Genomic DNA, 18,566 nt, shown 5'->3' with positions numbered 1-18,566 from the left:
GATGATGCAGCAACAAGTGGATCGTTGGCAATTGCTTTTTCGCCTTTAAAACTGGCTTTTGCCACAGTCTTATTGGCGGAGAAGAGGATAAGCCCTTAATCTAATTATTTGTAGATGTTTGGTTGAAAGTTCTCTCGAGTCCCTAAACTAAAGAAGAGAGAAAAAAAGGGGCACATGGTTCTTGCTTAAGGTCAATGAGTGTGAGACGGAAGGAGAAATGAAGATAGAAACAAACAAACGTGAGCTTCTTTTATTGACAATGAACAAAAAGAGCGAGGAAAAGTCGGAAGGAAGAGAAAAAAAATATTGGAGGCTAGGAGGTAGTGGAGGAGAAGGTACTACCTTTCTATTTCCATATCATGTCTTTCTTATTTACTTTTTAAAAATACTAGGAGAGTTTTCTTAGTGATGTCAATGTTTTCATAACTGAATCCAAGATCAAATAATTGAGACTATAATTTCAGATGAGTTGTGGACTTACAAGACAAGTTTGAAAACCAAACCAAAGGCAATGTTAGGTGACCTTGGTAGTCGCCCTTGAGAAAAAGTAGCGAATAGAAGAGCATGTGGTGGCTTGCAGTCTGTCGCCAAAAAAAATCGTACCATTGTGAGATTTGTTTGAGTAAACTGAAGAGTATTAAACCATAAAAAGGTTGAAGTTAACTTCCTTAGGTGTGTTATAGGAAGCATAGCACTCTGATCCCAAAATCCTGAAATATATCATTATTATATACTAGCACAGTAATTGTTACAAGAAATTACCAACAGGGAGTATCATTGAATAATAAATAAAGATCTCAGGCCCTCACTTCGTATTCTCCAGATCGAGTGAGTGCTCGAAAGCCTTTATAAGGTTCACTTGGTGTATTTTTAACATCTAGTTTGTGTATTTGCAGGCCTGAGAATGCAACCCCCATGATCCTGAAGCCAACTCTAAAAACAGGGAACACATGCAATTTGTCCAGACCTACCTCAAGAACTAAATTGCCTGAGAGAGACGGGGATTTGTCTTTTGGTATTTGTCCAATTGACCAGCAGCAAGTCTGCAAGAAAGAAAGGCGAGCACAGTGACGTAAACAAAGACGAAAAACACCAGATGAGGATATTGGTGAGAAGATTTATAATGTATCGTCCATATGAGCTAGTGTAGTGTATCCAAGGAAAAAGTTAAGCAATAATGAATGGCAGTTCACTAAAGATACCAACTTCATCCATTGTTCCAACTAATCTGACCAGACTGATCATTAACTTTGAGGATTCATTGCATTCAAACATATACTCACCTTGTCCGCTAGAATGTTCACTGTGCCATGATTTGGAGTTAAGTTTGCTGATGCAACACAAAGTGGCAGCTGAAATTTCACTGTTATAGAATCAATTGCTTTTCCAGGATCGTTGCGTATGCCTACCAAAACATTAACACGGCAATTTCCTGCATCGGAAGTCAACTGCGGCTTCACATAGATTGGCGTGTTCTTTAGTTTTTTAACTCTGACCAAAGACAAAGCACTAGAATTGATATACAAAAGTAACAAGGGAGAGAAGTTTATTTAATGCATCCCTACAAAACCAAAAAATATGAACCTGTAACTCATCAGCCTAAATTCCCCATCAGGCGGCACAAAAGAAAGGATTTGATCTGATTCCCAAGGGCGAAAACGGACACATGGATGGAATCTTATGTCATACAAGATTGAAGGGTTTGAAAATGACAAAGTCAAATCAGGAAGACCTGGAAGATGAGAATTTACTTGAACTTCACCGTATATCTCACATTTCACCAGAATCCCATCCCTGAAGATGCAATTGGAACAATTAAAATTTGCTCACTGTTATCATAATCTGGAATGAAGACTTCAAACTTTTAGTTACAAATTTCTAAGATGGAATATCACTTGCAAGCTTGCTGAGGTGTAGAAAACCTATGCAGTAACAGTGATTTTGTAAACATTGTTACTAGTGTTAGGACCGAAAAATAGCTAGAGGGGGGGTGAATAGCTTCGCGTGTGCTCGTCGTGCTTCGTTGCTTGTTTCTTCAAAGTGATGCGCAGCGGAATACAAAGAAACAAACTACAACAATGCTAACAATAGGATTTTACTTGGTATCCACCTCACAAGAGGTGACTAGTCCAAGGATCCACGCACACACACACACCTCCACTAATAAACACTCCTTTTCGGTAACTACCGAAGGCGGAGAAGCCCTACAAGACTCTCAATACAAGTAGAAGAAAGGGTAGTAAAGAATAAGCAAAAGCTTACAAGAGATGCAGTAAAAACCCTAGCTTCTTCTTCTTCTCGTTGCAACTCGCCTCTTGACTTGGATGAACCTCCAAGAACCTTCAAGAACTGGCGGTGAGGAGCTTAGAGAGTGCTGGGGAGGAGCTGTGATGAATCTGGAATCAATCGGTGAAGTTCTGCCGAAGGAATCGCACGCCAACAGCTATAAACGACGCCAACGGTCGAATCCCAATCGATTGGATTGCTCCCAATCGATAGGGGAGGCTTTGGATCGATCCACGGATCGATCCAGAGCGCCTCTGTGCTCTGGAAACATGCCTGGATCGATCCACGGATCGATCCAGCGCTTATCGCGCGAAGCAGCAGCGTCCCAATCGATCCACTGATCGATTGGGACCTCTGGATCGATCCACGGATCGATCTAGAGGGGTTCTGTTCGCGGGGACTCACCGGATCGATCAGCGGATCGATCCAAATCTTCTGGATCAATCCACTGATCGATCCAGATCTTCTGGATCGATCCACGGATCAATCCAAACCTGCTGGATCAATCCACGGATCAATCCAAACCTGCTGGATCAATCCACGGATCAATCCAAACCTGCTGGATCAATCTACGGATCAATCCAAACCTGCTGGATCAATCCACGGATCAATCCAAACCTTGGTTTTTGCCCAAAACCAAGTCCAAAGCCCCCTAAACCAACATCTAGTCAACCATGACTTGTTGGTACATAAGACCTAGCATCCGGTCACCCTTGACCAGCTAGGACTCTCTCACCAAGTGTCTGGTCAATCCCTTTGACCCACTTGGACTTTTCTCTTCTTGCCAAGTATCCGGTCATCCTCCGACCTACTTGGACTTTCTTTCTCGTGCAAGTATCCGGTCAATCCTTTGACCTACTTGGACTCTCACCAGATGTCCGATCAACCTCGACCCATGATTTCTCTCGCCCGGCTTCACTCACCAAGACTTTCCCAATTGCCTAGCTTCACTCACTAGGTCTTTCACCGGCTTCACTCACCGATTTTTCTCCCGCCTAGCTTCACTCACCAGGACTTCCCAATTGCCTAGCTTCACTCACTAGGTCTTTCACCGGCTTCACTCACCGATTTTTCTCCCGCCTAGCTTCACTCACTAGGACTTCCCAATTGCCTACTCACTAGGTCTTTCACCGGCTTCACTCACCAGGATTTTCCTCCTGCCTAACATCCCAGTTAGGACTTCCCAGTCAAGTATCCGGTCATCCTCGACCTACTTGACTCTTCTTCAATCAACCTTGCATTGTCAAACATCGAAACCCAAACCAAGACTCAAGCTTGGTCAACTAGGTCAACCTTGACCTGAGGGATGTTGCACCAACAATCTCCCCCTTTTTGATGTTTGACAATACCAACACTATCACTTACAATACCACATGTAAGTTAGGCTAATCCCATAGCCTAAACCTTCTTCATGCCACTAGGTAATGAATACATAAGTTAAGCCCTTCATTCTCCCCCTAAGAGGGCAAACTCCCTCTAGGTAATGAAAGCCTAACTTACTCCCTTTCATTCTTCCCCTATTGGCACACATCAAACCATCTTTGAGCACACATCAACCCGTGCCTCAATTTTGGGCACTCTTCAACAAATGCCCCATTGTTGAAAACTCTCCCCCTGAAGAGTTGCTCATCGTTGTTCACAACTTCACTCGTTGTGACCAACACGATAATGAAGGTCCCATACCCTTCATTAACCTTAACCCTACATTCTCCCCCAATGTAGGCAAATGCCCATCCTTGAGCATTATCCACTTGAAGCCACTTGAACAATGAGGATATCCACACCCCCTTAAAGTTCAAACGCTCAACCTCGAGCATGTTCTTAACGGAAGGTTGACCACCTTCCAAGGTTCATGAAAAATAATTTTCATGTCTTTAAAGAGTCCCTCCCCCTAAAGACATGGTGGTAACTTCTGTCATTGCACCAACAATGACTTGGAATCCCTAAAACTTTAGGAAACCCAATTTTAGAAGTTTTGAGGTTCAAATATTCAAAATTTGAAACAAACCTCAACCTAAACTTCAACTTAGCCTTCCTTAACCAATCCATCCTTGTTTTCACATGAAAACACCCTTCTATGTATACACATGTATTTTTAGGGGTTTGGAAAGGTTATCTAGACTAAATTAGGTTTAAGGATGCTGAAATCAGGCTTTCCCAGCCAAAATCAGCAACTTGGATCGATTGGAGTTGGGTTCCAATCGATTGAACCTTTCTGAATCGATCCACCGATCGATTCAGTTCTTCTGGATCGATCGGCTGATCGATCCAGCAAGCTCGTCGCGAGAATGCCTTTTCAATCGATCGGCGATCGATTGAGGCCCCAATCGATCCACCGATCGATTGAGGTCTGAAATTGCTGAAATTCAATTTCAGCAATTTCGAAACCCCTAGAAAATTCTATAAAATTGTGAAAATTTGTGTAGACATTATTTAGGGTATAATTTATCATGGAAAAATAGTTTTCTATGAAAATACATCATATTTTCAAAGATTGACACAAACTTGAGAACTTGCAAAAACTTTAGTGTTTTCTTCAAGTTTGTGTCTAACTATTCAATGGTGATTACTATCAAAAGATAGCCTTCACCAAGGTTTTCCAAAATTATTTTAAAAACATTTTCAAAACCAATATCCCACCATGTTCCTTGGGCTTAATGCACATGACTTGTACATTAGCTTTCCCAATGATGGGAAAACACATAACTATGTGTTTTGATGAACCTAAAAATTCAAAAGAATGCACTAAATCAACATCTTGAGCTTTGTTCATCATCCTAACATCTCACTTGTATCTAATGTGCACTAAAACACATACAAGTCACCTTATAGTCTTTGTGAGATGTAGATTTTGGTTTTGCCCTAATCTAGGGATCATGCATATCTATCTAGGCATTTTAGAGATATTAGACATCCACCTAGGATGTCACTTGTTAATAAGTGTTGTTAAATGCCATTTGTCCTTTATTTACAAGGAATTAAACTTAATGCATGATTAATTATGGCATACATCAAAAGGAAATAATTTTCAAAAGAAAATATCCTATAACTACATGATGTATGTATGGCATGACATGGTATTTTTGTATTTTTCATGATAAGTCATGAATGCAAAATACAAATAAGATAAAATATGATGTCATGGCATATTATGAGCAAACAATCATGGCAAGGTTTAGCATAAATAAAATATACCTAGATTACCTATCTAAGTATCGTTAATCTTAGCTAATCCTAAAACTTAAATCCTAGATTGCCCAAAGTGCTTCAAGAGAGTGCCAAAACCTAAATGGGCATTTCTAATTCTCTTGATTAATTTATGTCAATTGAAATTAAGCTTATCCTCAAATGTTGGCATATTCCATTTTTCCTCAAGAGTAATCACATAAATCAAGGCCCGGAGTGCCTTAAAATTTCTAAGAGAATACCAAAATCCCAACTTGGTATCTCTAGATTTTCCCAATTTGTCCTTTTAAGATAAAATCAATTTTCCACCATTAGGCACATTTTACTCTTTCAAGGAGTAAATAATAATTCCATTTCATTTTCAAAGGTTAACAAAAACCTTGAAAATGCTCCTTGAGTGTCAATTTCCTCAAAGTTGGGTTAACTACCCTTCTAATCGGAGTTGACACTCTCTAACCCATCTATGGGGTAGAGAAGATGCTCCTAGGAACCCAACACCTATTGGTGCTCCTTGGATGCTCTAGGTACTCACTAGGGATAACTTCCCTAGATACCTTCCTAATGACCTTGTTGAGCTTCTTAGAAGCCTTGGTCACATTTTCTAGGTCAACTCTAGGGATAGCCTCTCTTGTGACCTTGTTAGTGACTTTCTTAGACTTCTTAGAAGTCTTAGTCACTTTGGTTGCAAAGATACTTCTAGGGATATCTTCCCTTGTATCTTGGACTTGACCTCTAGACTTAGGGTTTGTTCCATAACTATATGGAACTCTATGGTAAGAGGGCATATCCTTCTTAGCCTTTGGTTTGTATCCCAAACCTCTATGGCCATTGGATGACTTTTGTACCCCTAAACCTAGGTTATGCTCATTTTGCCCTAATAGGATATTTTCCATCCTTTTTAGGGTCTTTTCCATTTTATCAAGTCTTGACCTCAAGACTTGATTTTCCATCACTAAGTCCTTAGTTTTTGGTTTTCCATTAAGTTCATGAGCATTTTTGTTTCTAGGCTTGTAGCTACAATCCTTAGAGTTCTTGCCTAGACTTTTACCTACATTCCTAGCCTTAGGTGTAGTAGTTTTGGCATGTAGGGCCACATGCTTTTCCTTAAAGCCCTCATGCTTCCTATTCTTATGGTAAATCGCATTAAAATGATAAAATTAGAACTATCATGCTTTTACCATAATGTAAAGGAGTAGGCTCGATAAATGTTACCTTCTTCTTTACCTTGAGGCTCCCCCTCTAATGCCTCCTGAGCCTCGACCATCTTCTTCCCCTCGAGGCATTGACTCCTATGCCTTTGATTGCAAGAGAAGCATACGATACGCCTCGCCTTCTTTCGTTCGAACGGTCTCCTGCTTCTCCTTGCCTTTTCGTCACTGACCCTTCTTCTCGCCAAGTCGGACACTTGCTCTTGTAGTGCCCACTTTCCTACACTCAAAACATATTATATGATTTTTATTTTAATTGAAACATTTATACCTTCTTGTGTAGGGATGGCACTTGCTCCTCCATTTGCTATTTCTTGAATTTGGAGGTGGCACCATCTTCTTCTTCTTCACTGACCCGGATGTAGAAGCTTCTCCTTCTTCTCGATCCGGTGTCATGATGCTCCCCTCAATCCTAGAGGTGGAGGCTTCATCATCTCGAACATGAAAAAGGAGTATGCTCCCTCCTTGTTCCCTTCGTTGCATTCCTCGAGGATGAAGCTTCGATTTCCTCTTCTTGGGAGGTTGAGCATCTCTCAACCTCGGAGTCCTCCTCTTGGTCTTGCTCCAAAGAGTCACCCTCTGGATTCTTCAGCTCTTGTACAGTGGAGGGATCTCTTCATGAAGCTTGGCCAATTTGCTCCATAGCTCCTTCGCATCTTCAAACTCTCCAATTCGAGAAGGATGGTGTTTGGCAATAAATTGACCAAAAGCTTGGTCACTTTGTCATTGGCCTCGCACCTTTGGACTTGCTCCGGGCTCCATTTGCTTTTCTTTAGAACTTTGCCCTTTGAATTTCTTGGAGCCTTGAAACCTTCCATTAGAGCAAACCATTGTTCTATCTCCATCATAAGAAAATTTTCGATTCTTGATTTCCAAGAATCGAAACTCGTAGAAGTGTATGGAGCCACCTTTGTCAAATCCAAGCCCATCTTGGAATCGCATCTTGAAGTCGAGCTTGATAAAGTCTTGAACTCAAGAATTTGCTCAACTTCTTCACCCTCTAGCTTTTCTTGATACGCTTGACCCTTCGAAACATCCTTGCTCGATACCACTTGTTAGGACCGAAAAGTAGCTAGAGGGGTGAATAGCTTGTGGTTCGTTGCTTGTTTCTTCAAAGTGATGCGGAATACAAAGAAACAACCTTCAACGATGCTAACAATAGGATTTTACTTGGGATCCACCTCACTACAGGTGACTAGTCCAAGGATCCACGCACACACACAGCTCCACTAATAAACACCCCTTCTCGGTAACTACCGAAGGCGGAGAAGCCCTACAAGACTCTCAATACAAGTAGAAGAAAGGGTAGTAAAGAATAAGCAAAAGCTTACAAGAGATGCAGAAAAAACCCTAGCTTCTTCTTCTTCTCGTTGCAACTCGCCTCGACTTGGATGAACCTCCAAGAACCTTCAAGAGGTGAGGAGCTTAGAGAGCTGGGAGGAGCTGTGATGATCTGAATCAATCGGTGAAGTTCTGAAGGAATCGCACGCCAACAGCTATAAACGACGCCAACGGTCGAATCCCAATCGATTGGATTGCTCTTCGATAGAGGCCTTTGATCGATCCACGGATCGATCCGGAGCGCCTCGTGCACTCACCGGATCGATCCACGGATCGATCCGGCACTTGGCGAAAGAGCGTCCCAATCGATCCATCGATCGATTGGGACTCTGATCGATCCACGGATCGATCAGAGCTTCGCGAGGACTCACCGGATCGATCGGCGGATCGATCCAATCTTCCGGATCGATCCACCGATCGATCCAGATCGGATCGATCCACGGATCGATCCAAACCTGCTGGATCAATAGGCTTCGGATCAATCCACGGATCAATCCGTCGGCTGGATCAATCCACGGATCAATCCAAATCTGCTGAATCCACGGATCAATCCAAACCTTGGTTTTGCCCAAAACCAAGTCCAAAGCCCCTAAACCAACATCTAGTCAACCACGACTTGTTGGTACATAAGACCTAGCATCCGGCACCTTGACCGGCTAGGACTCTCTCACCAAGTGTCCGGTCAATCCTTCGACCCACTTGGACTTTTCTCTTCTTGCTAAGTATCCGGTCCCTCGACCTACTTGGACTTTTCTTTCTCGTGCCAAGTAGTCAATCTCTTCGACCTACTTGGACTCTCACCGGATGTCTGATCAACCTTGACCCAGGATTTCTCTGCCCCGCTTCACTCACCAAGACTTTCCCAATTGCCTAGCTTCACTCACTAGGTCTTTCACCTGGCTTCACTCACCAGGATTTTTCTCCTGCCTAGCTTCACTCACTAGGACTTCCCAATTGCCTAGCTTCACTCACTAGGTCTTTCACCTGGCTTCACTCACCAGGATTTTTCTCCTGCCTAGCTTCACTCACTAGGACTTCCCAATTGCCTAGCTTCACTCACTAGGTCTTTCACCTGGCTTCACTCACCAGGATTTTCCTCCTGCCTAACATCCCAGTTAGGACTTCCCAGTCAAGTATCCGGTCATCCTTGACCTACTTGACTCTTCTTCAATCAACCTTGCATTGTCAAACATCGAAACCCAAACCAAGACTCAAGCTTGGTCAACTAGGTCAACCTTGACCTGAGGGATGTTGCACCAACAACTAGAACGTGCAAATATATTACTGTGACATGGATATGGAGAGTTTATGAGCATGTCAAGTAAAACATAGACAAATGGCATAGTGTCCACTATTAGTACAAAGACCACTTTTGTGTCTAATAAAAGAGATGAACCAAAAGACTTTCAGAAAGATAACAACTTGAGAATCTCCAAGAATTTAAAAAATATATTTTCTCCTACAAATAGAAAACTTCAATAACTAATAGTTCAGAGTTGCTAATGAGCTTGTCTCATATACCAAACAAGCTACACTTAAGCATCTAGATTCTAGAATGAAATAGTTATTAACCTATGAGTTAAGGTCAAAGGGAAAGACATGTAAGTAACTTATGAATAAAGATGTCTCTCAGACAGAGATTAGCAGTTAGCAGTAACATGCTGACAACATAACAAGTGCAAAATAATGAAGAACAGTAGGGAAATGAATTCTGCATAAGAACCTGTTAAAGACTGCATCCATCTCCTCAACAAGGTTGACATAGACTTCATTACTAGAGTGCTTCGGGTTAGTTTTCCTCCATGGGATACAAGATGCTGTAGCATCAGGAAGATTAGCACTGACATTGGAATTTTTACCAGTCACAATGCTCAACATTTTGCTAACAATATTTGGTGGGGTTATCATCTCCCTCAGGATATTCGGTTCTGTCGTTAGAGGAATACCATTATCCATCATTTCATCCAGAATCTGAAATAATAGTATATACCTCATTATTTTATCTCAACTAATAAAGATTATTTTGTTCGATAAGTTGAGTAGCTTTTGGTTGCAGAACAAATTAATGCTAAAGTGCAACATTCTGTTGCATTATTTAAACTGATGCCGTTGATTAGATGTTACATGTTCAAAAACCAAATGAACTATACAATTAGAAGTTTGATCATATGTAGTCGGAAAAATATACTGAACAAAAAAAATTAGGAAAACCAACTTGAAAGCAGATTTATCTTCAAAAATGTTATTAAAAAATTCCACCTTGGCCTGAAAATTAAAGCTATGATAAAATGGATGCAGATATCTGGTAGTTTACTATTAAATTCAGCAATCAAAGGATTTAACATACACTTTTTTTTTTTCATTAATGAAAGTTAAATCCAATTTCTGTTTTAAGGATTTTTATTTTTGCTAGGATTTCAGACAAGCCAATTTTATTAATTGTATCGTAAAGTACCTCTAAAACTTAAAGGAAAGTTCTACAAAATTACAGTTAGACCTGCTATGTTATATGGAGTTAAATGTTGGGCTATGACTCGAGCACATGAGCAGAATATGAGAGTTACAGGGATGAGAATGTTGTGGATGTGTGGACATACGAGGATGGACAAAATAAGAAATGAGAGTATTAGAAAGAAAGTCGGAGTTATATCTATTGCGGGAAAACTCCGAGAGACACGTTTAAGATGATATGGGCATGTACTAGACGACCAATAAATGTTCCAGTTAGGCAATGTGAAACTATGACAAACATGCATATCAAACGAGGAAGAGGAAGACCAAAAAAGACTTTGTTAGTAATAATAAAATAAGATAAAATTTATTTAAGTATAAACGATGATATAGTAGGAGATAGAGCTCAATTAAAAGGATCCATATAGCCGACCCCACCTAGTGGCATAAAACTTAATTGTTGTTGTACAGTTTATAATTTGTTAGTGTGTTACTGTGTTGGCACTCAAAGTATCCTAAGTCCTTGTTCACATTTAAGTCTTCCCTCCTAAAAGTTCCCCACCTAGGTTATGCAGGGAGTAATACGATAATTGAGTCCAGGCCCATCCAAAAACTAAATCACTCAAGAAATAAGCCACTACTTCTCACAATTTATCTACCAGTGAATGCATAACACTTGGCTTATCACCCACGCACAAGAGGGAAAAAGAACAGGCAAGCAATTCAAGAGAGAATAAGTAATAATGCATACAATTTTCTTTAATGCTTGAAGTGCTTGCATTCCTAAATAAATTGCTCAATGTTAACTTCTAATGATAATCAAATCAAGGATTAAGGTCAAGACAAGCAAGTTAGACAAGCAAGTTTAATGTATAAATGATGTAATTGATTTTGCATCTAAGATTACTTTAAAAAAAACTTTGGAAAGTTGGCTTAATGAAGATATTCTGTCTCTTGACAATACAATGTCTTATAGAAGCAAAGAACTCAAGAAAACAATTCAAAGAAGTATGTAGGATTAGGGTTGTAAACAAGCCAAGCCGAGCTGAGCTTTGGGGTGTTCAAGCTTGTTTGATAAGGTAACCAAGCCGAGCCGAGCTTAAAATGAACCAAGCTTTTGAAATGAGTGTTCAAGCTTGGCTTAGTTTAATTTTTATGAGCTTGAGCTTGTTTGAAGCTTGGCTTGAGCTTGGTTCATTTAGATTTTATCAAGCTCTCAACTCAAGCTTGGCTTGATCTTGGTTCGTTTAGATGTTATCAAGCTCTCAATTCAAAATTGTTTGATTGTTTGAAATTTTTAGTTGTTTGATTGATTATTGAGCTTGATAATTTAAATTTATTTATTTATTTTATTATTTATTTAGCATATTAAAAAGAGTTTTATTAATGAATATGCTTCGTGAACATTGTTCACGAACATTGTTTACGAACGTTAACGAGCTGAACACATATGTGTTCAAGCTTGTTTGTTTAGCTTAACGAGCTGTTCAAGCTTGTTTGTTTAATTAATCTTATGTATATTGAACGAACATAAACAAGCTCTTACCAAGCCGAACAACAAGCTTGTTCACGAACGCTTGGTTCACTTACATCCCTATGTAGGATGAAAAATTCAAGTATAAATTAAAATATCCTTTAAGAATATCTATTACTTTGATCCAAGGTATCTAAAAGTGTTGGAAGCAGGTTTCCATGGTTTTCAGAGTTTACATACATACGTATCCATTTATCCATGGGAGCACATAACCAAGCAAAAAAACACCTTTAATTGCTTTGTGCAATGGTTAGTTTCAACTTCCAGTCAACCCTTAACCTGGTATACCAAACGACCAATATTGCCAGTTAACCGTAAATTGGTTAACTGAAATTTGCATACAACTTGTGAAGGTTATCTTACTATTTTGAACCATAGAAGAGTTTTTTGCTATATGAAGAGAAGCTATAATGAAATATAGGACTGATACCATAGTTGTCTATAAAAGGAACTCAGGCAACATACCTCATAAACAATTACAAAATTATCCTTAATCACATCCTCATTTAATCCTCCTAGATAATCAGTCAAAACATCTGCCACTCGGCAAAGGAACTGCAAAAGTGAAAGAAAAAAAAAAGGTTACCCCAATAGCTGTTCTCAAATAGAGCATCATACTTAGTACACAATATGGAGCACGGTAAAAAAAATTAAACCGAGATATTTAATATAAATATACTACCAGAATTAAAGTCATTTATCTAGTAAGCATACAAAAACTATCTTTTCAAGGTAAAAAAGTTCATATAGAAGATTTTTGATGTTTGTGATTGAAATAAAGTTACTAATATTTTTTCCTTTATGAATATTCTACAAATATCCAATTTGCAGATGGAAGCTTATTTTAATTGATAAGATCTCAAAAGACAATGTGACACATAAAATTAACATGCAGCTGGGCCATAGGTTCACATGAAGTGAAATAAATAGTTCTTAGGCTAGAAAAATCAACCTTAAAATCAAAAAGAACTGAGAGTCAAAATTCCAAACAAAGTACTACCTTCATCAACTCTTGCAGTCATAAAACATATGCAGATTTTCTTACTTTGGGATTATACCATTTTATAGGCATAAAAAAGTCTTGAACTTTCTCTTTTCAGAAATATATCTCTTTCAACGAGAACAATGCCTTAACTCATTCAAGTCAATACCTGCCTAACTTAATCGAGACATGTCAAGGAAGATTGACATATAGGTCAAAAGAGGGAAATAACACTTATGAAATTTGTAAGAATCTGTCTTAGAACCACATAAAATTGTAATCTGCCTTTATGCGATACTATGGGTGATTCATCTAGTTGAAAGAGATACGCACCTCGATACCCATTAGTGGAGGCATTTCGACCTGAGTACACGCCAAAAAGATGATCCCATCTCGAAAGAGTTGAAAGAGGTAATGTGTTGGAGATGCAATCACGGGCAGAATCTAGTTCATCACAGAAATATATGTGCAAGAGCAACAAGGAAATCGTAAGGAAAACATAAGGAAAAAAAAAACTGTTTTGCATTGCAGTAACCACAGAGCTTAATCCAAACTGAAAACCAGTTGGCAGCCAATGCAACGTTAAACATTTTTGACCGGTCTTTATTATGGTTCAGGTTTTGCTTTACCATCGAGGGATCGCCGCCTTGGGAGAGGACGTAGTCCCAGAACCAAGCGCAAATGGAGCGATCCACGCGGTGCCCGGCCATCTGCTTCTCGAGCATGACCTCCCTGCAACGATCCAACTGCGCGAGATCAGCCTCCAACTCAAGGTCATGTGGAAATTGGAACGACGGACGAGTAGCCACTCGGCAAAAACATAGCTAGGGCATCTTAATCAGAGGTCAACAGTAGAGATAAAGGGAAGATTACCCGGTGTCCGAAAGGAAAAATATACACTGAAGCATCTTCAATCTACAATCCTGATATCCAAAACTCGAGATGAAACAGATTCGCAGAAGCGACGCCGGGGAGAAGAAATTTAAGCGTCGTTTTGAGTTTTAATGGGCCGGCCAAGGCCCTAAACACTCTAAACACTATTAGCAAAATACTTAACCGCAGGTAAAAACAAAAACAAAAAAAACGCTGGGCGACGCGCAGGCCGGTCACCCAGCATAACTTCATTGTTGCATAATTTTGTTTCCTGCGATGGTGCGATATGTCATTTAAGATTAGTATTCAGGAGTATTAGAGTAGTAAATAAAAATAATAATTTTAAATCGAAAATAATAGATGATCACAAGATACAGTATGGCAAAAGGTATGGAAAGAGATATATTCAAATGCATACTATTATACAATTCTGAAGGGACCTGTCACAAGTCAATCGAGTAATCATATAATAAAGGTTACGAAGAATGAAATATAATTAAAGATTATTTGCTTCAATTTAGAAATTATAATTGATGAGTCAAAGGTGGGAACAGTAGCTAATATGGAGGTTAAAGGCAAGGAATCGCTTGATCATCAAAGTTGGCCAAGCGGACAGCAACGAGCCGGGCAGGCCTAAAGGGTCCGTTCAGCCGGGAGGCTTGCTTGGGCAAATCATTCATCCGATTCAGTCGACTATAGAGTGGATATCATAGGCTCAACTGTGACGACCCTGCAAAGGCTAGTCCAACTGGACTGCAACTACCTACAGAGTCGAGCGACCGTGGAGAAGAATAGTTGAAATCGATATCCGTGGGGAATCCCGACCCAGTGGCTCCTCGCTCAGCCCAACAATGGGACCTCTTGCTTAGCTCATTGTATTGTTTTGGGAGTTGATGTCGTTGACAGCAAGGCATGATCAACAAACAAATCGTATGATGGAAGTTTCTACTATTATATTATAGATTTGCACGCCCTGTTAAGGAAAGGTGTCAGAAACACTTTCCTTCCTGGTATGTCCTTTTAATGGACAGTTAGGAAAACGTACACGTGCCTTGATAAACATGCACATTTGCTATGGAGCACTATATAAAGGGGGGTCCATGCACCGGAAAAGATATGCGTTATCTTTGCTAGAGCTCCTGTTGTTGCTACAATTCTTTACTGCCTTTCTACTATTCTAGTGACTGATTTGAGCGTCAGAGGGCCAACACTGGGACCCCTTCCCTGGCCCGGTACTAACGTTCTTGGTTTTACATATTAGAGCGGAGTTTTCGCAAGGTCAACCGCTGAGCCACATCCCCAGCTAGTTGTCTTCACCATTTTCGGACAACATCATATTGGCGTTATCTGTGGGAAGTTAACATATATCCGAGATGTGGAGATGGAAGACAATGAACGACTCACGATTGTGACACTGACAAAGGAGGAGTTGGACATGCTGGTACAAGCCCGGGCTACTAAGATGGTGGAGCAATAACAACATGCAATGGCTGAGCACCAAGTAAATGAACCCGCGACATCAGTAGCAGAACAACAGGCTGGCTATAGAGACCGAGCGGAAAATGTATCCGTTCGGGGGCAAAACAAGAAACCGACTGGCACATATGGTGATGCGCCGATCTCCTTTCATCAGGTGTTGCTCCATACTCCTTCAAAGGAACAAGGCCGAGCAGATAGAGAGCAAGGATCCTCCTAGGACGACGTGGCTGTTAGGACCAAAAGTAGCTAGAGGGGGGGGGGGGGGGAATAGCTCTTCGCGTGCTCGTTGCTCGGCGTTGCTTGGCGTTGATTGTTTCTTCAAGAATATGCAGCGGAAAATACAGAAACAAATACACCCACGCTAACACTAGGATTTTACTTGGTATCCACCTCCAAAGGAGGTGACTAATCCAAGGATCCACACCACGCACGCACCCTCCACTATGAAACACTCCTTTTCGGTAACTACCGAGAGCGGAGAAGCCCTACAAGACTCTCGGTACAAGAAGAAGGAAAGGGAAACAAAATACAAGCACAAAGCTTACAATGAATGCAGAAAACCCTAACCCTAGCTTCTCTTCTTGCCTTTGATCCGCCTCTTGACTCGGAGAGCTTCCAAGAACCTTCAAGAACCGTCACGAGCTGGCGAGTGCTGTGGAGAAGCTGGTGAGAGATCTGAGATGAATCTGCGAAGAGATGCCGAAGGAATCGTGCGCCTGCGGCCTTTATCGACGCTAACGGTCAGATCCCGATCGATTCGAATGTTCCTAATCGATCGGGGAGGCTTCGGATCGATCCACGGATCGATCCAGAGCGCCTCTGTGCTCTGGAGTAACGCCTGGATCGATCCACGGATCGATTCAGCGCTTATCGCGCGAAGCAGCATCGTCCCGATCGATTCACTGGATAAGCCTGGATCAATCCACTGATCGATCCAGCTCCTGGATCGATCCACTGATCGATCCAACACTTGGTTTTTGCCTAAAACCAAGTTCCAAGCCTCTCAAACCAACATCCGGTCAACCTTGACCTGTTCGTACATCATGCCTAGCATCTGGTCACTCCCTTGACCTACTTGGACTTCCATCAGATGTCTGGTCAATCCCTTTGACCTATCTGTATTTCCTCGTGCCAAGTATCCAGTCAATCCTTTGACCTACTTGGACTTCCCAACACCAGATGTCCGATCATCCTTGATCCATCTGGATTTTCCCTTGCCTGGCTTCACTCACCAGGACTTTCACCTAGCTTCACTCACTAGGGTTTTCCATCTGCCTAGCTTCACTCACTAGGGCTTTCACCTGGCTTCACTCACCAGGACTTTCACCTAGCTTCACTCACTAGGGTTTTCCATCTGCCTAGCTTCACTCACTAGGGCTTTCACCTGGCTTCACTCACCAGGACTTTCACCTAGCTTCACTCACTAGGGTTTTCCTTCTGCCTAGCTTCACTCACTAGGGCTTTCACCTGGCTTCACTCACCAGGACTTCCCTGTCAAGTATCCGGTCAACCTTGACCTACTTGACTCTTCTTCAATCAATCTCTTATTGTCAAACATCTAAACTCAAACCAAGACTCAGCTTGGTCACCCAGGTCAACCTTGACCTGAGGGATATTGCACCAACAATCTCTCCCTTTTTGATGTTTGACAATACCACAATAACACTTACAATACCACATGTAAGTTAGGCTAATCCTATAGCCTCAATCTTCATGCCACTAGGTAATGAACATATAAATTAAGCTCTTCATTCTCCCCCTACGAGGGCACACTCCCTCTAGGTAATGAAAGCCTAACTTACACCCATTCATAGGTCCTTTCATTCTCCCCCTATTGGCACATATCAACCCATCTTTGGGCACACATCAACCCATGCCCCAATTTTGGGTACACATCAACAAATCCATTTGTTGACGACTCTTCCCCTGAAGAGTTACTCATCATTGTTCACAACATCACCCGTTGTGATCAACACGATAATGAAGGTCCCATACCCTTCATTTATCCTTAACTTCTCCCTCAATGTAGACAAATACCCAACCTTGAGCATTATCTAACCACTTGAGTTCCCACTTGAAATAATGAGGATATCCACTCCCCATTTCAAGTTCAAAAGCTCATACATGAGTATTTTCTTTAAAGAAGGTTAACCACCTTCCAAGGTTCATGAAAAGTAATTTTTCATGTCTTTAAAGAGTCCCTTCCCCTAAAGACATGGTGGTAACTTCTGTCATTGCACCAACAATGACTTGGAATCCCTAAAACCTTTAGGAAACCCAAATTTAGAAGTTTTGAGGTTCAAATACTCAAAATTTGAAACAAACCTCAACCTAAACTTCAATGAAGCCTTCCTTAACCAATCCATCCTTGTTTTCACATGAAAACACCCTTTGTATGTATACAAATGTATCTTAGGGGTTTGGAATGGTTACCTAGACTTAAAGAGGTTCAAAGATGCTGAAATCAAGCCTTCCCAGCCAAAATCAGCAACTTGGATCGATTGGAGTTGGGTTCCAATCGATTGAACCTTTCTGAATCGATCCACTGATCGATTCAGACTACCTGGATCGATCGGCTGATCGATCCAGCGAGCTTTTGCTCGCGGGAGACTTGCCTTCTGAATCGATCCACGGATCGATTCGGGCACTCCAATTGATCCATGGATCGATCGGAGCTCTGATAGTTGCTGAAATTCCATTTCAGTCAACTTCAGAAACCCCTAGAAAATTCTACAAAAATCCAAAAATCATGAAATTTCGTGTAGACATTATTTAGGGCATACTTAATCATGGAAAAATAGCTTTCTATGAAAATACATTATATTTTCAAAGATTGACACAAACTTGAAAACTTGCAAAAACTTTAGTGTTTTTCTTCAAGTTTGTGTCTAACTATTCAATGGTGATTACTATCAAAAGATAGCCTTCACCAAGGTTTTCCAAAAATATTTTAAAAACATTTTCAAAACCAATATCCCATCATGTTCCTTGGGCATAATGCACATGACTTGTACATTAGCTTTCCCAATGATGGGAAAACACATAACTATGTGTTTTGATGAACCTAAAAACTCAAAAGAATGCACTAAATCAACATATTGAGTTTTGTTCATCATCCTAACATCTCACTTGTATCTATTGTGGACAAAACACATACAAGTCACCTAATAGTCTTTGTGAGATGTAGATTTTAGTTTTTGCCCTAATCTAGGGATCATGCATATTT

The 18,566-nt window shown here is 40.7% G+C and overlaps 1 protein-coding gene across 4 annotated transcripts; it reads right to left on the bottom strand.

Annotated features, from left to right (window-relative positions):
- Positions 1–438: 438 nt before the first annotated feature.
- LOC122000864 (AP-3 complex subunit mu-like) lies at positions 439–14,002 on the bottom strand. Of its 4 annotated transcripts, XR_006117235.1 has the most exons (10): positions 13,862–14,002; positions 13,618–13,720; positions 13,322–13,432; positions 12,472–12,561; positions 9,745–9,992; positions 1,585–1,794; positions 1,284–1,491; positions 972–1,043; positions 810–898; positions 439–710 (listed from the first exon to the last, which is right to left on the bottom strand). XR_006117235.1 is itself a non-coding variant. In XM_042555346.1 (9 exons), the coding sequence occupies exons 1-9, from the start codon at positions 13,894–13,896 to the stop codon at positions 678–680; spliced, it is 1,272 nt and encodes a 423-aa protein (XP_042411280.1). In that variant the 5' UTR covers positions 13,897–14,002; the 3' UTR covers positions 439–677. The 4 variants fall into 4 exon arrangements, 3 of the variants coding, with proteins under 3 accessions (XP_042411280.1, XP_042411278.1, XP_042411279.1); XM_042555346.1 differs by having other exon boundaries at positions 810–1,043; XM_042555344.1 differs by having other exon boundaries at positions 622–733; positions 810–1,043.
- Positions 14,003–18,566: the final 4,564 nt, after the last annotated feature.

This window comes from Zingiber officinale, chromosome 7A (genome assembly GCF_018446385.1).
Source record: "Zingiber officinale cultivar Zhangliang chromosome 7A, Zo_v1.1, whole genome shotgun sequence".
Classification (NCBI taxonomy): domain Eukaryota; kingdom Viridiplantae; phylum Streptophyta; class Magnoliopsida; order Zingiberales; family Zingiberaceae; genus Zingiber; species Zingiber officinale.
This window is presented reverse-complemented; position numbering and strand designations above follow the sequence as displayed.

Excerpts from the sequence above, each read along its gene's own strand:
- LOC122000864 (XM_042555344.1), bottom strand. The coding sequence starts at position 13,896 with ATGCTTCAGTGTATATTTTTCCTTTCGGACACCGG. Across the intron at positions 13,433-13,617 it reads AAGGCGGCGATCCCTCGATG|ATTCTGCCCGTGATTGCATC; the intron begins GTAAAGCAAAAC and ends GTGATGAACTAG. Across the intron at positions 1,044-1,283 it reads TGAACATTCTAGCGGACAAG|ACTTGCTGCTGGTCAATTGG; the intron begins GTGAGTATATGT and ends TCTTTCTTGCAG.